This window comes from Gadus macrocephalus, chromosome 16 (assembly GCF_031168955.1).
Source record: "Gadus macrocephalus chromosome 16, ASM3116895v1".
Taxonomy (NCBI): Eukaryota; Metazoa; Chordata; class Actinopteri; order Gadiformes; family Gadidae; genus Gadus; species Gadus macrocephalus.
In genome coordinates this window covers 9,900,050-9,914,248 of record NC_082397.1, presented here as the reverse complement: position 1 = coordinate 9,914,248, position 14,199 = coordinate 9,900,050, and the positions used below count along the sequence as shown (strand labels likewise).

Genomic DNA, 14,199 nt, shown 5'->3' with positions numbered 1-14,199 from the left:
TGATCAAAAGGCCAACCCAAGTCCAGTTAAACCGCCTGAGAATTCTGAGCATAGCCCGCACCTGGTTGGATACATTAACATGTAATAGCTTGCGTAGTGTCAAGGCATCAAGGCATCAATAAACGTTTCAAGCCTTGAGATGCATGCAGATCATTTATGTTGCAAAAAGTGCAAAAAGAGTACAAATATTGTTTCTTTGGTAATGAAAGCTCCCTACCTGAAATGCATCGCTAGGAATAGTTCTAAAGAAAGATGGGAACCGGCTCCTGTCACTCAGACAGGAACATGTGGCAAAAAAACTCACCTGTCAAATAGTATATATATTAGTTATGATCCATCTGCATCAATTTCATTCAGATTTATTTGGCCTTAGCCTTTATAAAGTAATGGCAATCATCAACCAGATGCTGTCCGATTGTCAAATAGGTGATAACTTACCATTGGTAGACTGTACAAGCTTACTATGCTAGAAACAGCTATGGTACGTGTTGAGGAAGTATCTCCCACGATTCCTAGCAGAGGAGGATTCCCGTTACAAATCTCATTTAATTGAAACGGCTCTCCTCTGCCACTGGTCATAGACAGAGCTGCACGGAATGAGATCCCTAGTTTGCCGCAGCTATCATATAGACTGTATCCCAACGATATATTAGGAAGCAGTTTAGAGTTTCTGTTAATTTCATCAACAGCAAAGGCCATGGTCTGGGCCTGTCTGAAACCTACAAGATCAAAACTAAAAAGTAAAATTCTTCAATATCTGATGTATGTTAACAAACTTGTTCCATGTCATTTTATAACAACATTGCTAATCACTATCATAAACATACCCATAGCAGATGGGATCTTTAGGCTCTGAAGTAAAATGTTCAGAAAAAGCACTGAAAAAATTGATCTCAAAGATCCCCCCCAAAACGACATCCCCGAATTTGTGCATGCCATTTAGATTAAATTGTCTCTGTAATCTACACAAGAAGGGCCCTGTGGAAGACATGTGAGAGGAGAAAGAGAGCAAAAATAAACATATACATAAAAGCAAATGTGATTCTTTATGGGCTCTCATGACAGCCCTCCAATCATAATTTTCTCTTGCAAAATAAATTATTTCTGAAATATTTCACTTTATAAACAGTCTAATGCCATCCCCTTTGCCAGGTGCATCATCATTTATTATTTCAAATGCCTATCAGGACATGGCGAAAGCTTTATGGGTGGGCCTGGACTGTATGGTTGGTGGCATTCCATAAATGTTTAAAAATATATACCATCTCTTTTTTGATCTGTATTGAAATAACAGCCACAAGCATAATTAACTCGTCAGTACCACTAGATGGTAGTAACACATTTGTATAAATCACTGCTGATATTCAGTTGGCTATGCTCTTCTATGTTATTAATCAGTCTTGCTATAGCCTAGCCTGTGCCACTGTGTGTTGTTGTGTCTTGCTGTATCCCATCCTCATCCTGCAATACACTGTAAGAAAAGGTGTGTAATGCCAAGCTCACACTAGGGGACTTTTACATCTTAATAAAAGTCAGGAGAGCAGCTCACATTTCAAAACGGTCAAATGCTTAAATGAAGTATTTGAAGTAGGGTACGCGAGAAACGTGATAATAACTAGACCTGGTAGTGATGGACGCCCGCAATACGTTCATTATGGACAAGACACACTCTCTTGATGTTCTATCGCTGAAACACTTGTCCTGCATTATACGTAATTTCTCTTTAAATTGCGCAACTCTCAATAATGGTAGGCTACACTTAAAAACACTATGAACATATCGCCCGTTTCAATGATCTAATTTATAGTAATAGCCAGCATTCATTTCACTGTAGAGTGGGCTTCACTCTACCCGTCTGTGGGTAGCCATTTTTAGGTTTTTGCATTTAAGAATAGTCCTTTACTTGTCATTATTCACATATCCACATGTTAGTTGTAACTATTGAGGTTTTAACCCCATAGGATAAGACTGAATAAATGGTAGATGAGGGATTTCCAAAATAATTATGTGCCTAAACAGCATAATCCAAGCATTATGTTACTAAACGATAGTGGCCACAGTAGGCTACTTGCATATCAACAACTGGACCCGTAGCAACCTGACCCACAGCAGCGAGTCTGATCTGCGAGTCAGCGGTGTTGATTTGATATGATCCCATGAAAATAAGGAGCGTTTGGTTTTATTTTGGGCCCTTTATATCTTCTTAGTAAGCAGGTTCTCGACTTACTACTGCTAAGTTCTTCAGGGAAAGAGGGGTCGAATCCAAAGGAATAGCTTTAAAGAGACTTTATTTGTATAAAGTATTTTCGGTATGGTAAACTGATGCTCTGAAGTAAAGAGAGATTGAAGATGTGCCTTAGCACGTGCGAGAGTATTCTCCCAGCTGATCCAAAACATAAACCCACGTATGTCCTATCGCTGCCTGGAGAGTTCTGAAGTCAATGTGGGTCTGTAGGCTGTTATGATCTGATCAGCGCGGTCCGGAAGAAGTGGGGGGAACCGATGTGAGATAATCTTCGGTATTTTCTCGCCTGGTCTGTGATGCTGCCTTCTGTGGCTAAAGTATTTATTACAGTCTTCAGTAAGGTCTTGCTCCCCTTGTGGCTATGTATGGTATTTACGGCTTATATGTTTGGTCCTGCATCATTGGAGCTATGTGTAGGTAGCTTAGATTCTTAAAATACGTAACACTACAGCGACCGCAATGTTGCCACGTTTTAGTAGCCCGGAACATACATACGGCTCTCTAGTGGAATAATCTTTAATCATAGTCGCTATCTAACTTTCAATAATGTTTTTTCAGGCTAAATAACAAAACAGTATTTCTTGTAAGGTATGTATTAGTAAGCATGTATTGGAGCTTATGTTGTAAGCTCTAATACACAGTCTCATGACTGCACATTATTGTAAACTGTTACAATTACAATTTATTGACCTACGACTCAAAAAGTCACACACCACTAGTGCAAGATGCTTTTCAAGGTATGAGGTCTTTGCAGTTTTTTAAATTGGTGACTATGTTGTAATAAGCCATGCACATGTGCGATCTCAATGCTGTGTGTTTCTTTTATTTAGAAATCATAATCATTGTTGGTCAAATAAATCAAATACTAAATGAGGAATATATTGCAACAGTGAAGACATCAATTGACAGGATAAAAAGTTATGCAAAAGTTATAAACCAATTGAATTATTTTTACCCATTAAATGTTTTTTTGTGTTTTGATCCGGTCTGAATAAAATTATAAAGCACTTAGGAAGGAAAATACATGAAATCAATCCAAAGCTAGAGGCCAAAATAGCAAAGATCTCCACAGCTACAGTGAACTTCCCAGGGGAACTGATATAAGCTGGAATAAAAGTTATCCAAACAGCACAGAATATGAGCATACTAAATGTTATTAGCTTAGCTTCATTAAAATTGTCAGGTAGTTTTCGGGCTAAAACAGCTAAAACAAAACAAAAAACAGCAAGGAGCCCGATGTACCCAAGCACAGCCCAGAAACCTAATGCTGAGCCTAATGCACATTCTAGAATTATTTTCTCCTTGTAAGTGGTAAGGTTTCTAATAGAGAAAGGGGGATTTAAAATCAACCACAAAGTACATATCAGAACTTGAACAAATGTAAAGGTTACTACAGTCATTCTCTGCTGTACAGGCCCAAACCATTTCATAACATTATCACCTGGCAGTGTAGCTCTGAAGGCCATTAACACAACCAGAGTTTTGCCCAGAACACAAGAGATACAGAGGACAAATGTGATCCCAAAAGCTGTGTGGCGAAGCATACAGGACCAGTCTGAAGGTGGACCAATGAAAGTCAGAGAACACAGGAAACATAAAGTCAAGGAGAAGAGAAGCAGGAAGCTCAGCTCAGAGTTGTTGGCCCTAACAATAGCAGATGCTCTGTGCTGGAAGAACACTATAGCTGTAAAAATGGTTAAACAGGCTCCTACAACTGAGAATGCTGCCAAAATAATTCCAAGGACCTCATGCATGGAGAGAAACTCAACAGGCTTAGGAAGACATACGTTTTTCTCTTCATTTGGCCAGGACTCATTGAGACAAGGCAAACAGTCAGATGAATCTGGAAATAACCACAAATATTGAATCAGGAGAGGAGAAAATTGTCAACATTATCATGAATAAAATGTGCTATACCTGTAGTATTGCTTATCTCTCCTTCAGCACATGGTACACAGTCATAGCAGCAAACCGGCTTCCCCTTCTGGAGAACCTTACGCGTTCCCGTTGGACAGCTGTCACTGCATACGGACACAGGCACCTGATGTACAAATAAACATATCGTTTTGCATACAGCAAGAAGACAATAAATGTAATTAAATGAAGTATACATAGTTATTCCTGCCTGTCCACCACCATCTGACCAGCTGATGTTCTTTATCATATTGAACTTCTGTCCAAAAGGAAGCGAGTCATCATAGTGTCCCACTGTTACAAACTCCAGACCACCGTTCTCATTTCTCTTCCAGTTAATCAGCTCATAGAAGGCCACAGGGTCACCATTGGCATCAAATGATATGTGGTAACCATGACGAGTGAAATTCACCCTTTTCAACTGTTGAAAGACCTGCATATATGTAAACAGAGTAAAACAGTGGTCATGACATATATAACACAAATAATTACATTTTCAACGCGTCACTTTCTTTTTTATTAATTACATATACCTGCATTGGCTCTATTTTGATGAATTGGTCACATTGTATTGTTGAGTTTATTTTCTTACACACCAAATTGTGTATAGCATGTGCTATTGCGTAAACAGCTTTGTACACCATGTTTGTGATTCTGAGCTGGGAAGTATCAGTGTACAGGCTTTGGAGCTTCTGTAGATCTTCAGTTCCATCACACACTCTTTGTGCTGAGCCAGCCTCTATAAACAGAGGCAAAGGTTATGTGACAAACAGAAAGTTGCGGGTTTTATCTTTAACAGAAAATGTATGTAATGTAGTGATAATAAACGTATAGTATATATTATGATTATACTATATTTATATGTATTCAAACTTTTTTGTATTATTATTTCTTAATGTAGATTTTCAATTTTTTTATGTTTCTGTTTGTTCTATATCTGTGTCAAGTCAAGTCAAACTAGTAAATCACATGAAAGATGTGTTGGAAGAATTTCTATCCTCTCACTTTTTTCTAGCTGGCAGTTGAATGCACCCTCCCAGAATTCAGTAAGCAGCTGAGATGCAGCTACGTTGGTAGGGGAAATATCCAGAAGGTACTCTCTAAAGCCAGGTATAACAGATTGTGGAATACCAAATCCAATGGCCCCAGCACAAAAACCAAACCTCAGCATTTCATGATTAGTTACCCAAGATTCACTGCCTATCCATTGGCGGGAGGGAAAGGGCTTGCTGGCCAACTCTTCCAACAGAATTCTCATATCTCCTAATGCTGTGAATGCCACGATAGTCAAGGCTGTAGACCTTAGAAAATATGTCAGTATAATTACTTTAATATCATACTTAAATAGGGAACCATTTACATAATGTGCTGTTTAAATATGTGATGTTCATGGAGAAAAAAATATTTCAAGAAAATACTTCTGAATATGAATGTACTCTCTTTGCCATAATTTGATTAATTAAATTCATGAACCTGCGGATAACGTCAGCAACTTGTTGAATCTTGCTCTGTGGATCAGTGCGAAAGATGGATTCAGAGTATTCCACACATATACCCTCTTTCTGCGCTGCTCGTAAAAAGGACGCCATCCCATTGTTACCATAGTCTGATCTAGACCGGACAGCGCCGATCCAAGTCCAACCAAATTGTTTAACGAGTTTGGCAAGAGCCTCTGCCTGGAACTGGTCACTGGGGATGGTTCGAAAAAAGGTTGGGTATTGTGTCTTGTCAGACAAACACGCACATGTAGCGAAGTGGCTAACCTGAAAGAGAAAATCAAGCACAATGCATTTAAAGAAAAAAACGCCACACAAGGCACTTGGTATATTCAAATATTCTGTATTGTTAGAAACATTACTTGTGGTATATCGAAGGGCCCGAATATACGTGACATGCTGATACTTGGCGTGGATCCAGACTCACCAACTACAGCCGTTACCCTACCAGATCGTGAACACCCTTTGCTTGAGTCATACAACTGCTGCAAGCCGTTTGTGACCTGAAACGCCACCTGGACAGCTACGGGTACCGAGGCACAGGAGTCATGGATTTGGTAACCGAGTGTAATGCCCGGCAGAAGCTCAGAGCTGTTGTTAATTTCTTCAACTGCGAAGATCATAGCACTTGAAAACTGCAATTCACGCATGTTAATGCTGCAAGAGATTGGTAAATGCATTTCATCACATATTACAGACAATTTATATCAAGGTTGACGACGCTGCAGATTAGGATAACATAGATTTTTACAGTATGTTTTTTTTTACTGTAAATCTTAATTCATTTTTACCTTTGCACACATTTTTTCCCCTCTAACTCACCTCCCTGTACATTGTAGAGGCTCTGGTAGGCTGGTGTAGTTATGCATCACTGTTTTCATGGAGTAATGTATTGAAAAAACACCTCCAATAAGGAAGTCCCCTTCCAATGTGAATGCAGTGGGCCGAGGATTGCCTCGAAGCATACATTTAACCGAATTAGTAGCATTCCGTACATCAGATAAATCCCCAATCCCAACCTTACCACCGTTCTCTGGCCCTGTAGGACCAGGTCTCTGTAGAAGGCCATCTGCAGACTCTTGCAAAGCAATAGAAAGACAGAGCACAATCAATCCCACAGAAAGGGTTTGCCCAAACATGACAATTACAGAACTCTTCGTCATTATCAACGTAGGGCTACGTGATACGGATGAGGCGGCTTCTTCATATTACAACAGTTTATATAGACTCTCCAACAGATGCTGACTCTCTTACGGTATATGTCATTTAATGCTTCAGTACATTTGATATATCTGGCCTCCAATCAACAAGCAGATGAAACAAAGTAACAATAATAATAACACTGAAAATAGATTACACCATTTTAGGCTATAATCCAATTACTGAATAATCCCACTAACTAAAGTGGGAATACTTTGTCTCTATAGTTCTCTATTGTGTTTCTTTGTATCCCGGTAGGCTACCTCAACACAAAACATACTCAATAAAGCTGCAGTGTGTAGGATTAAGTTTCGTAACCAGGTAAACACAAAACACTGACATAAACAGACTCTGACTAATTCTTTCATTTTGGGTATAAAAACGTTTTGCAAGATTTATTCAATAAATCACTAATACAACGTTTTACATGCCAATAAAGTACCATTTTTTTTTTCCTGAATAGATATATCACCAGATAAATCACCTATTCTATCAAATAGAGCCAGTGTAGGATATTACAAACATTTATATTATTGTATTATATTTTACAGAATTAAATTATTAACTCTAGTATGAGAAGCTCTCTTCATACTTCTTAAAAAATGAGTTATAGGTGTCTAAATGTGTTTCAGAAATTAGAGCTTATTGATCAGATGAAAAGGGTTAACTGGCAAAAATGAGATCAGTGTTTTACCATTTGCGACAGGGCCAAGGGGATAATATAATGTGTTTTTAATCTTTTTATTGATGACATTAAAATTTGAAAACCATTTTTCATAGAACATGCACCATGTGTAACTTTAGAAACTCATCCATGAATATCAAACAACTGAATGATTAAAATGTGAATGATTTATTCTATTGGCAGCGGTTAGGATTGCTACTTTGCACAGAATCTGACGTAATGCAAAAAGAGGGCAGCATCTATCTGATCATTTATATAGCCTAGTTGTAACACCCTGTAAGCACTTACATGCTCATTTTAAGGATGGGTATCTTGATTGCAGTTTTTCTCACACCAAGGTTGACTTTGGGTTTATTTTCGTTATGTTTTGCGCTTTCTTTGTATAAATCTCTGGGTGGTCTAGTAATGACAACAGAGGCTTCATCTAATGCAGAGACTGCCACTGATTCTGTTGATTGTTTGCTCCAGGGTACCCCTCAGCTACCTGCATTTACAAAGAGAGGGGATTACATTATTGGGGGTGTTTTCCCCATGCATTACTACTTGAAAACAGTGAAGAAAAACTACAGCAGCCTTCCAGAGCCTCTCAAATGCACAGGAAGGTGAGTAAGTCAAAGAATAAATATAAGTGGTTGCTGTTTATTTTAATTGTATTTTATATCATTGAGAGCCTAATAAAAGTTTATTTTTGGTGAATCTTTAAATGTTATTTTTGTTCACAGCATGGACACCCGGGAACTGCGCTTCTCTCGTGCAATGGCCTTTGCCATCGACGAGATCAACAACAGCTCAGATCTTCTGCCGGGGGTCGTGCTTGGTTATAAAATCCATGATTCGTGCTCCTCACCACCCATGGCCGTGCAGTCGGCGTTCCAGTTTACAAATGACCCTCTGTCTATGTATAAAAACACTAAAGTGTGTTCGCAATCGGGAAGGGTGTTGGCAGTTATTGGTGATTCTGGATCAACTCAATCCATCAGCATATCACGAATCATCGGGCCCTTTGATATTCCACAAGTATTTATTTTATTATGGAGAACTTTTATCCCTCTCATTTGTAAAGATACATTTTAATGTTTAATTCCTTCCTTAGGTTAGTCCCTTCGCTACATGCGCATGTTTGTCTGACAAAACGCAATACCCAACCTTTTTTAGAACCATCCCCAGTGACCATTTCCAGGCTCTTGCTCTTGCAAAACTCGTGAAACATTTTGGTTGGAGTTGGATTGGCACTGTTCAGTCTAACTCAGACTATGGTAACAATGGGATGGCGTCCTTTTTACGAGCAGCACAGAAAGAGGGTATATGTGTGGAATACTCTGAATCAATCACTAGATATGATCCACAGAACAAGATTCAACGGGTGGCTGAAGTGATTCGCAGGTTCATACATTAATTATTCAAAACATGTTAATATGCAAACCAAGATAGCTTAAAGGCATATAATCATTATAAAACCTTAGTATCAACCATACTATAATAAAAAGAAATATATTATTTTATAAATATAAACATATTTTTATATATGCCTTATTTATGTTTGAAAATCTCTACAGGTCCACAGCCAGGGTTGTCGTGGCATTTACAGCTCCAGGAGACTTGTGGGTTCTGCTTGAGGAGCTGACTGTCCATCCCTCTCCTCCTCGCCAATGGATTGGCAGTGAGGCCTGGGTAACCCATCCGGAGGTTCTGAGATTTCGGTTGTGTGAAGGAGCCATTGGATTTGCTATTCCGCAATCTAAAATACCAGGCTTTAGAGAATACCTTCTAGATCTTTCTCCTGCTAAGGTGGCTGCTTCACACGTGCTTTCTGAGTTCTGGGAGGGTGCATTCAACTGTCTGCTAGAAAAACGTAAGGAACCTTGGAAATAGTGTGGAAATACTGTAATATAGCTTAATACAACCACCAATTATTATTATCATAATTATTCATTATTATAAACTGTAATGATTCAATATTTTAATTGAAAATATAATTCTTCAACAAATTTTGATAACAAAATCATCTTTTTTGTTTGTCCTTTCCTCTTCTGACCACCATTGTACACTGTATTGGAGTGTATTGTATTGTATTATATTGTATTGTAGCACTTAACTGTGTAGCAACTGCAGCAGCTGCTATCATGTCTGTAATACGGGGAATTGATTAACCTAGCGATTGTGGTACTTGCACTTGGTTCTACATCCTTTCTGTACCGACAGCGATATATTGATGCACTTCTTATGACAAATGTACTTATTGTAAGTCGCTTTGGATAAAAGCGTCTGCTAAATGCCCTAAATGTAAATGTAAATGTAAACGTAAATCTTTTGAGAAGAAATTACATTATTGCCTTACATGGCAATTGAACTGCTTATTTTATGTTATTATAATTATTATTATTATTATTTTTTGTGTTTTCATTATCACAACATATGCTCCTGTTTCTCTTTTTCTAGGCGCTGGCTCAGCAGGCAGAGTGTGTGATGGAACTGAAGATTTACAGAAGCTCCAAAACTCATTCACTGACACCTCTCAGCTCAGAATCACAAACATGGTGTACAAAGCTGTTTACGCAATAGCACACGCTATACACTACTTGTTGTGTAAGAAGATAAACTCCAAAATACAATGTGACAAATTCTTAACAATTGAGCCAGTGCAGGTTAATAACAATTATTTGTTATATTAAAGAAATCGCTTGCAGGCGGTAAAGTTCAAAATGTCTTTCTATTTACAGTCAATATCTTAACCATATAATTATTGTTTTCACTCATTTTTTCATCTACGCAGGTCCTTGATCAGTTAAAAAGGGTGAATTTCTCTCGTAATGGTTACCACGTCTCATTTGATGCCAATGGTGACCCTGTTGCCTTCTATGAGCTGATTAACTGGAAGGGAAATGAGAACGGTGGTCTGGAGTTTGTGACCGTGGGACATTATGATGAGTCCCTTTCTCCTGGCCAGAAGTTCAATATCGAAAGGGAAATCAGTTGGGCAGATGGTGGCATACAGGCAGGGAAGAGAACATATTCTTTGATTTCTTCAATACAACTGCTTCCAAACTGTATGTAAAGTCATTGTCTATGTGTGAATCAGGTGCCTGTGTCCGTGTGCAGTGACAGCTGTCCACCGGGAACACGCAAGGTTCTCCAGAAGGGAAAGCCGGTTTGCTGCTATGACTGTGTACCATGTGCTGAAGGAGAGACAAGTAATACAACCGGTACAACCAATGTTCTTAATCCTAATTCTAAACGAAATGATGAGTTACAAAATATTATAATAATAGTGAATATATATCTTTCCCCAGATTCATCTGACTGTTCCCTTTGTCCCAAGGAGTTCTGGCCCAATGCAGAGAAGACCATCTGTGTTCCCAAGCTTGTTGAGTTTCTTTCCTTTCATGAGGTATTGGGAATTATTTTGGCAGCATTCTCCATAGCAGGAGCCTGTTTGACCATCATTACAGCCATAGTGTTATTCAAGCACAGATTTACCCCTGTAGTTAAAGCTAACAACTCTGAGCTGAGCTTCCTGCTGCTCTTCTCCTTGACTCTGTGTTTCCTGTGTTCTCTGACCTTCATCGGCCGTCCCTCAGACTGGTCCTGTATGCTTCGCCACACAGCTTTTGGGATCACCTTTGTCCTCTGTATCTCTTGTGTTCTTGGCAAGACTATAGTAGTGTTGATGGCATTCAAAGCTACAATACCAGGTAGCAATGTAGTAAAATGGTTTGGCTCTAAACAACAGAGAATGACTGTAGTATCTTTTACATTTGTTCAAGTTCTGATATGCATTATTTGGTTGGTACTGAAGCCTCCTTTCGCCATTAGAAACCTGACCACCTACAATGAGAAAATCATTCTAGAATGTGCATTAGGCTCAGCATTAGGTTTCTGGGCTGTGCTTGGGTACATCGGGCTCCTTGCTGTATTTTGTTTTGTGTTAGCTGTTTTAGCCCGAAAACTACCTGACCATTTTAATGAAGCTAAGCTTATCACATTTAGCATGCTTATATTCTGTGCTGTTTGGATCACTTTTATCCCAGCTTATACCAGTTCTCCTGGGAAGTTTACTGTGGCTGTAGAGGTTTTTGCAATATTGGCCTCTAGTTTTGGATTAATTTTCTGTATATTCTTTCCAAAGTGTTTTATTATTTTATTCAGGCCAGAGAAAAACACCAAGAAACATTTAATGGGTAAACGATAAAATGCATTTCTAATTTTCTAAATATAAAGTAATAATTTAGAAAAGTCAGCATAACTTTCAGAATCATACAACGTTTTTATTTAATGCAGGTCTTTTTGGCATTGTGATTCGAGGTCCGGTAGAAGACCCAAACTGGCTCTTGTACCAGGGTCCTCCTCTGTCATTAATTGGGTAGTGTCTATTACCCTACTCACTATGTATATAATTGTGACTGCCTGCAAAAGCTATGATTTGCTGTGATTAAACTTCATGATATGATTAAAAACCATTATGACTTTTAACTTATGAATGATGTGTCATGTCTTATTTTTACACTATTACATACAATTGCATTTTCATTAATAAACCAAATTTAAACGTCTGATTTGCAATATATCGATAACATCTATTGATTATCATGGCAATATGTTAATGAGAATTTGCTTCTTCGACAGATGAGACTTCTAATGCAAAGAAGCACACAAAAGTTGTTGAAAATACCTATTTAATGGATGCATACAGCAGTTTCCTTTCTTGCTGATTGAGCCCTGCACAATGTTTTCCATAACAGTTTCACCCCCTCTCCAGAACGAATGTCTTTCATTCAGTTCAGTCAGGTCCCTGCGTTCCCTTTAAGCTGACTTATGGAAAGGGGTCACTGCTTTCTTTTTTGACTGGCAATTAGGGATGAGTCGGTCGCGACTGATTCGTTCACAACGAACGAATCCCGAACGTGAACGACAAGAACTGGTTCCCCAAAACAAGAAGAACTGGTTCTTTGATTCTTTTTTCTCCCCGCGACTTATATTGATTGAGTCTACAATGTTCTCAAAGATTCAGCCAATGAGAGGTAGCAATGGTGTTGCCATGGCACCTGGGTAAACCAATGACAAGGCGGTACCGTCGAATTTGCACGCTTTCTCTGTCTGACGTATCTTGGGTCATACCATTCGACGTGGGGCCACTTATATATCCCCCTACATTTCTGAAAATAGACTTGACCTCCATCTGTTTATTGGATAAACGCATTTCCCAATCCCAGATGTCTTTGCTCCATTCTACGTCAATTCAAGAACAAACAAAGAAAGTTCGTATTTTTTATTTATGACCATGAAAGTTCTGTAATGCCTGAATAATGAAGAATTAAATGTAAAGTAAAATAAAATTATAAATATAAAACCATGAATGACGTATAGAGAGTAAGCAAGTGGTATATATATTGGTGGGACGTTTGGTTATACTATATAGTATATCTTGTCGATTTTCACGGGGGGTAGAGCCTAGAAGTCGCTGAAATTATGCTCAGGGCCGTCTCGCGGGGGGGGGGGCAGACACCTGTGAGATTCCCTGTCAAATGACGCAATCTGACGTAACGAACGAATCAAACAAACAAATCGTTATAGTGAACTGAACTGAAAGAACTAGTTCCCGGAAAAGAATCATTTTGCCCATCCCTACTGGCAATGGGGGGGAAGATATGTAGCAAAGCTACATGTCTGTTAGCACAAGATACATACCAGGTTTATCTAATGCAGAGAGAAATTTTCGAACACAATATTTATATTTTCATCTCTTTTTGTACAGATCTGGTGGTCAAACTAAACAGCACAAATGTAAAGTAGTCAACATTCCCTGAAAAAACCTTTATTTGCGATGATTCTATTATGACTGTTTGCATACTTTTGGGGCAGAATTAGTGTTGTCTACAAAACTTTTACTGTGGTCTTGGCCATCATGTCCTGGGTTGGTACTTCTAGGGCATAATGTGAAATCAAGTCTGATTACCAAGATGTACGGAAAGGCCTCTGCAGGTCTTTCCAAGGAGAGGTATTCTAGCCCTATGAGTTCAAGAGGGTAACTGCATTGGATTTACTGTAAAGTTGCACGAATGGCACGAGAATGGTCAGGACCACCGGTATGCCCTGCAGCTGTTGATACTCCTTCCAGATGTGGGTTGGGGTTAGTAAGGGTTGACAAGTTGGCGCCCCATCACTCCGGTGTGTGGTTCCTTCAACGTTCTTGGTGGCCCCCATCCGACTTCAGGTGGTCCCACTCTTGCGGCAGTTGGCCCATTTGTGGAGAGAGTGAACGTTTCTTTTGGCCAGTGGGTGGCGTATCTGCTTCGTCCCAGAGGCGGAGCGGTTGGATGTCGGAGTCCTGTTGTTGCCATTCTAGCCAGTGCCTCTCACACTGATCTCCCTGGTTATTCGAGGGTCATCATGGGTGGCCACAGATGGCTCCCAAATTGGTTGGACTCCTACACTCCTGGGAGCCTGGACAATAGATCTGCATTCTGGTTGGCACTTCCTGACCGATATTTGATATCAAAGGAAATTTAGTCGGCTGAGCCGACCACCTCTGTTCTGTTTCACTGAGTCGGGCAGTGTCTAGGCGTACCAGGGGATTTTCGACGGTGAAGACTGTAAACGTTGCACCCCAGAGAGAGTCTTTAAACTTCTCTGTTATGGCCCACTTCATTCCTGGCAGTTCC

The 14,199-nt window shown here is 39.3% G+C and overlaps 2 protein-coding genes across 2 annotated transcripts; one reads left to right on the top strand and one right to left on the bottom strand.

Annotated features, from left to right (window-relative positions):
* Window positions 1-3,004: 3,004 nt before the first annotated feature.
* On the bottom strand, window positions 3,005-4,221 carry LOC132474629 (extracellular calcium-sensing receptor-like). Its single transcript, XM_060075424.1, has one exon. It carries the CDS (start codon window positions 3,997-3,999, stop codon window positions 3,175-3,177), a length of 825 nt encoding a protein of 274 aa, XP_059931407.1. The 5' UTR covers window positions 4,000-4,221; the 3' UTR covers window positions 3,005-3,174.
* A 3,850-nt stretch (window positions 4,222-8,071) lies between these two features.
* Window positions 8,072-11,860, top strand: LOC132475149 (extracellular calcium-sensing receptor-like). Its single transcript, XM_060076144.1, has 4 exons — window positions 8,072-8,142; window positions 8,263-8,439; window positions 10,283-10,535; window positions 10,620-11,860. The coding sequence occupies exons 1-4, from the start codon at window positions 8,072-8,074 to the stop codon at window positions 11,727-11,729; spliced, it is 1,611 nt and encodes a 536-aa protein (XP_059932127.1). The 3' UTR covers window positions 11,730-11,860.
* Window positions 11,861-14,199: the final 2,339 nt, after the last annotated feature.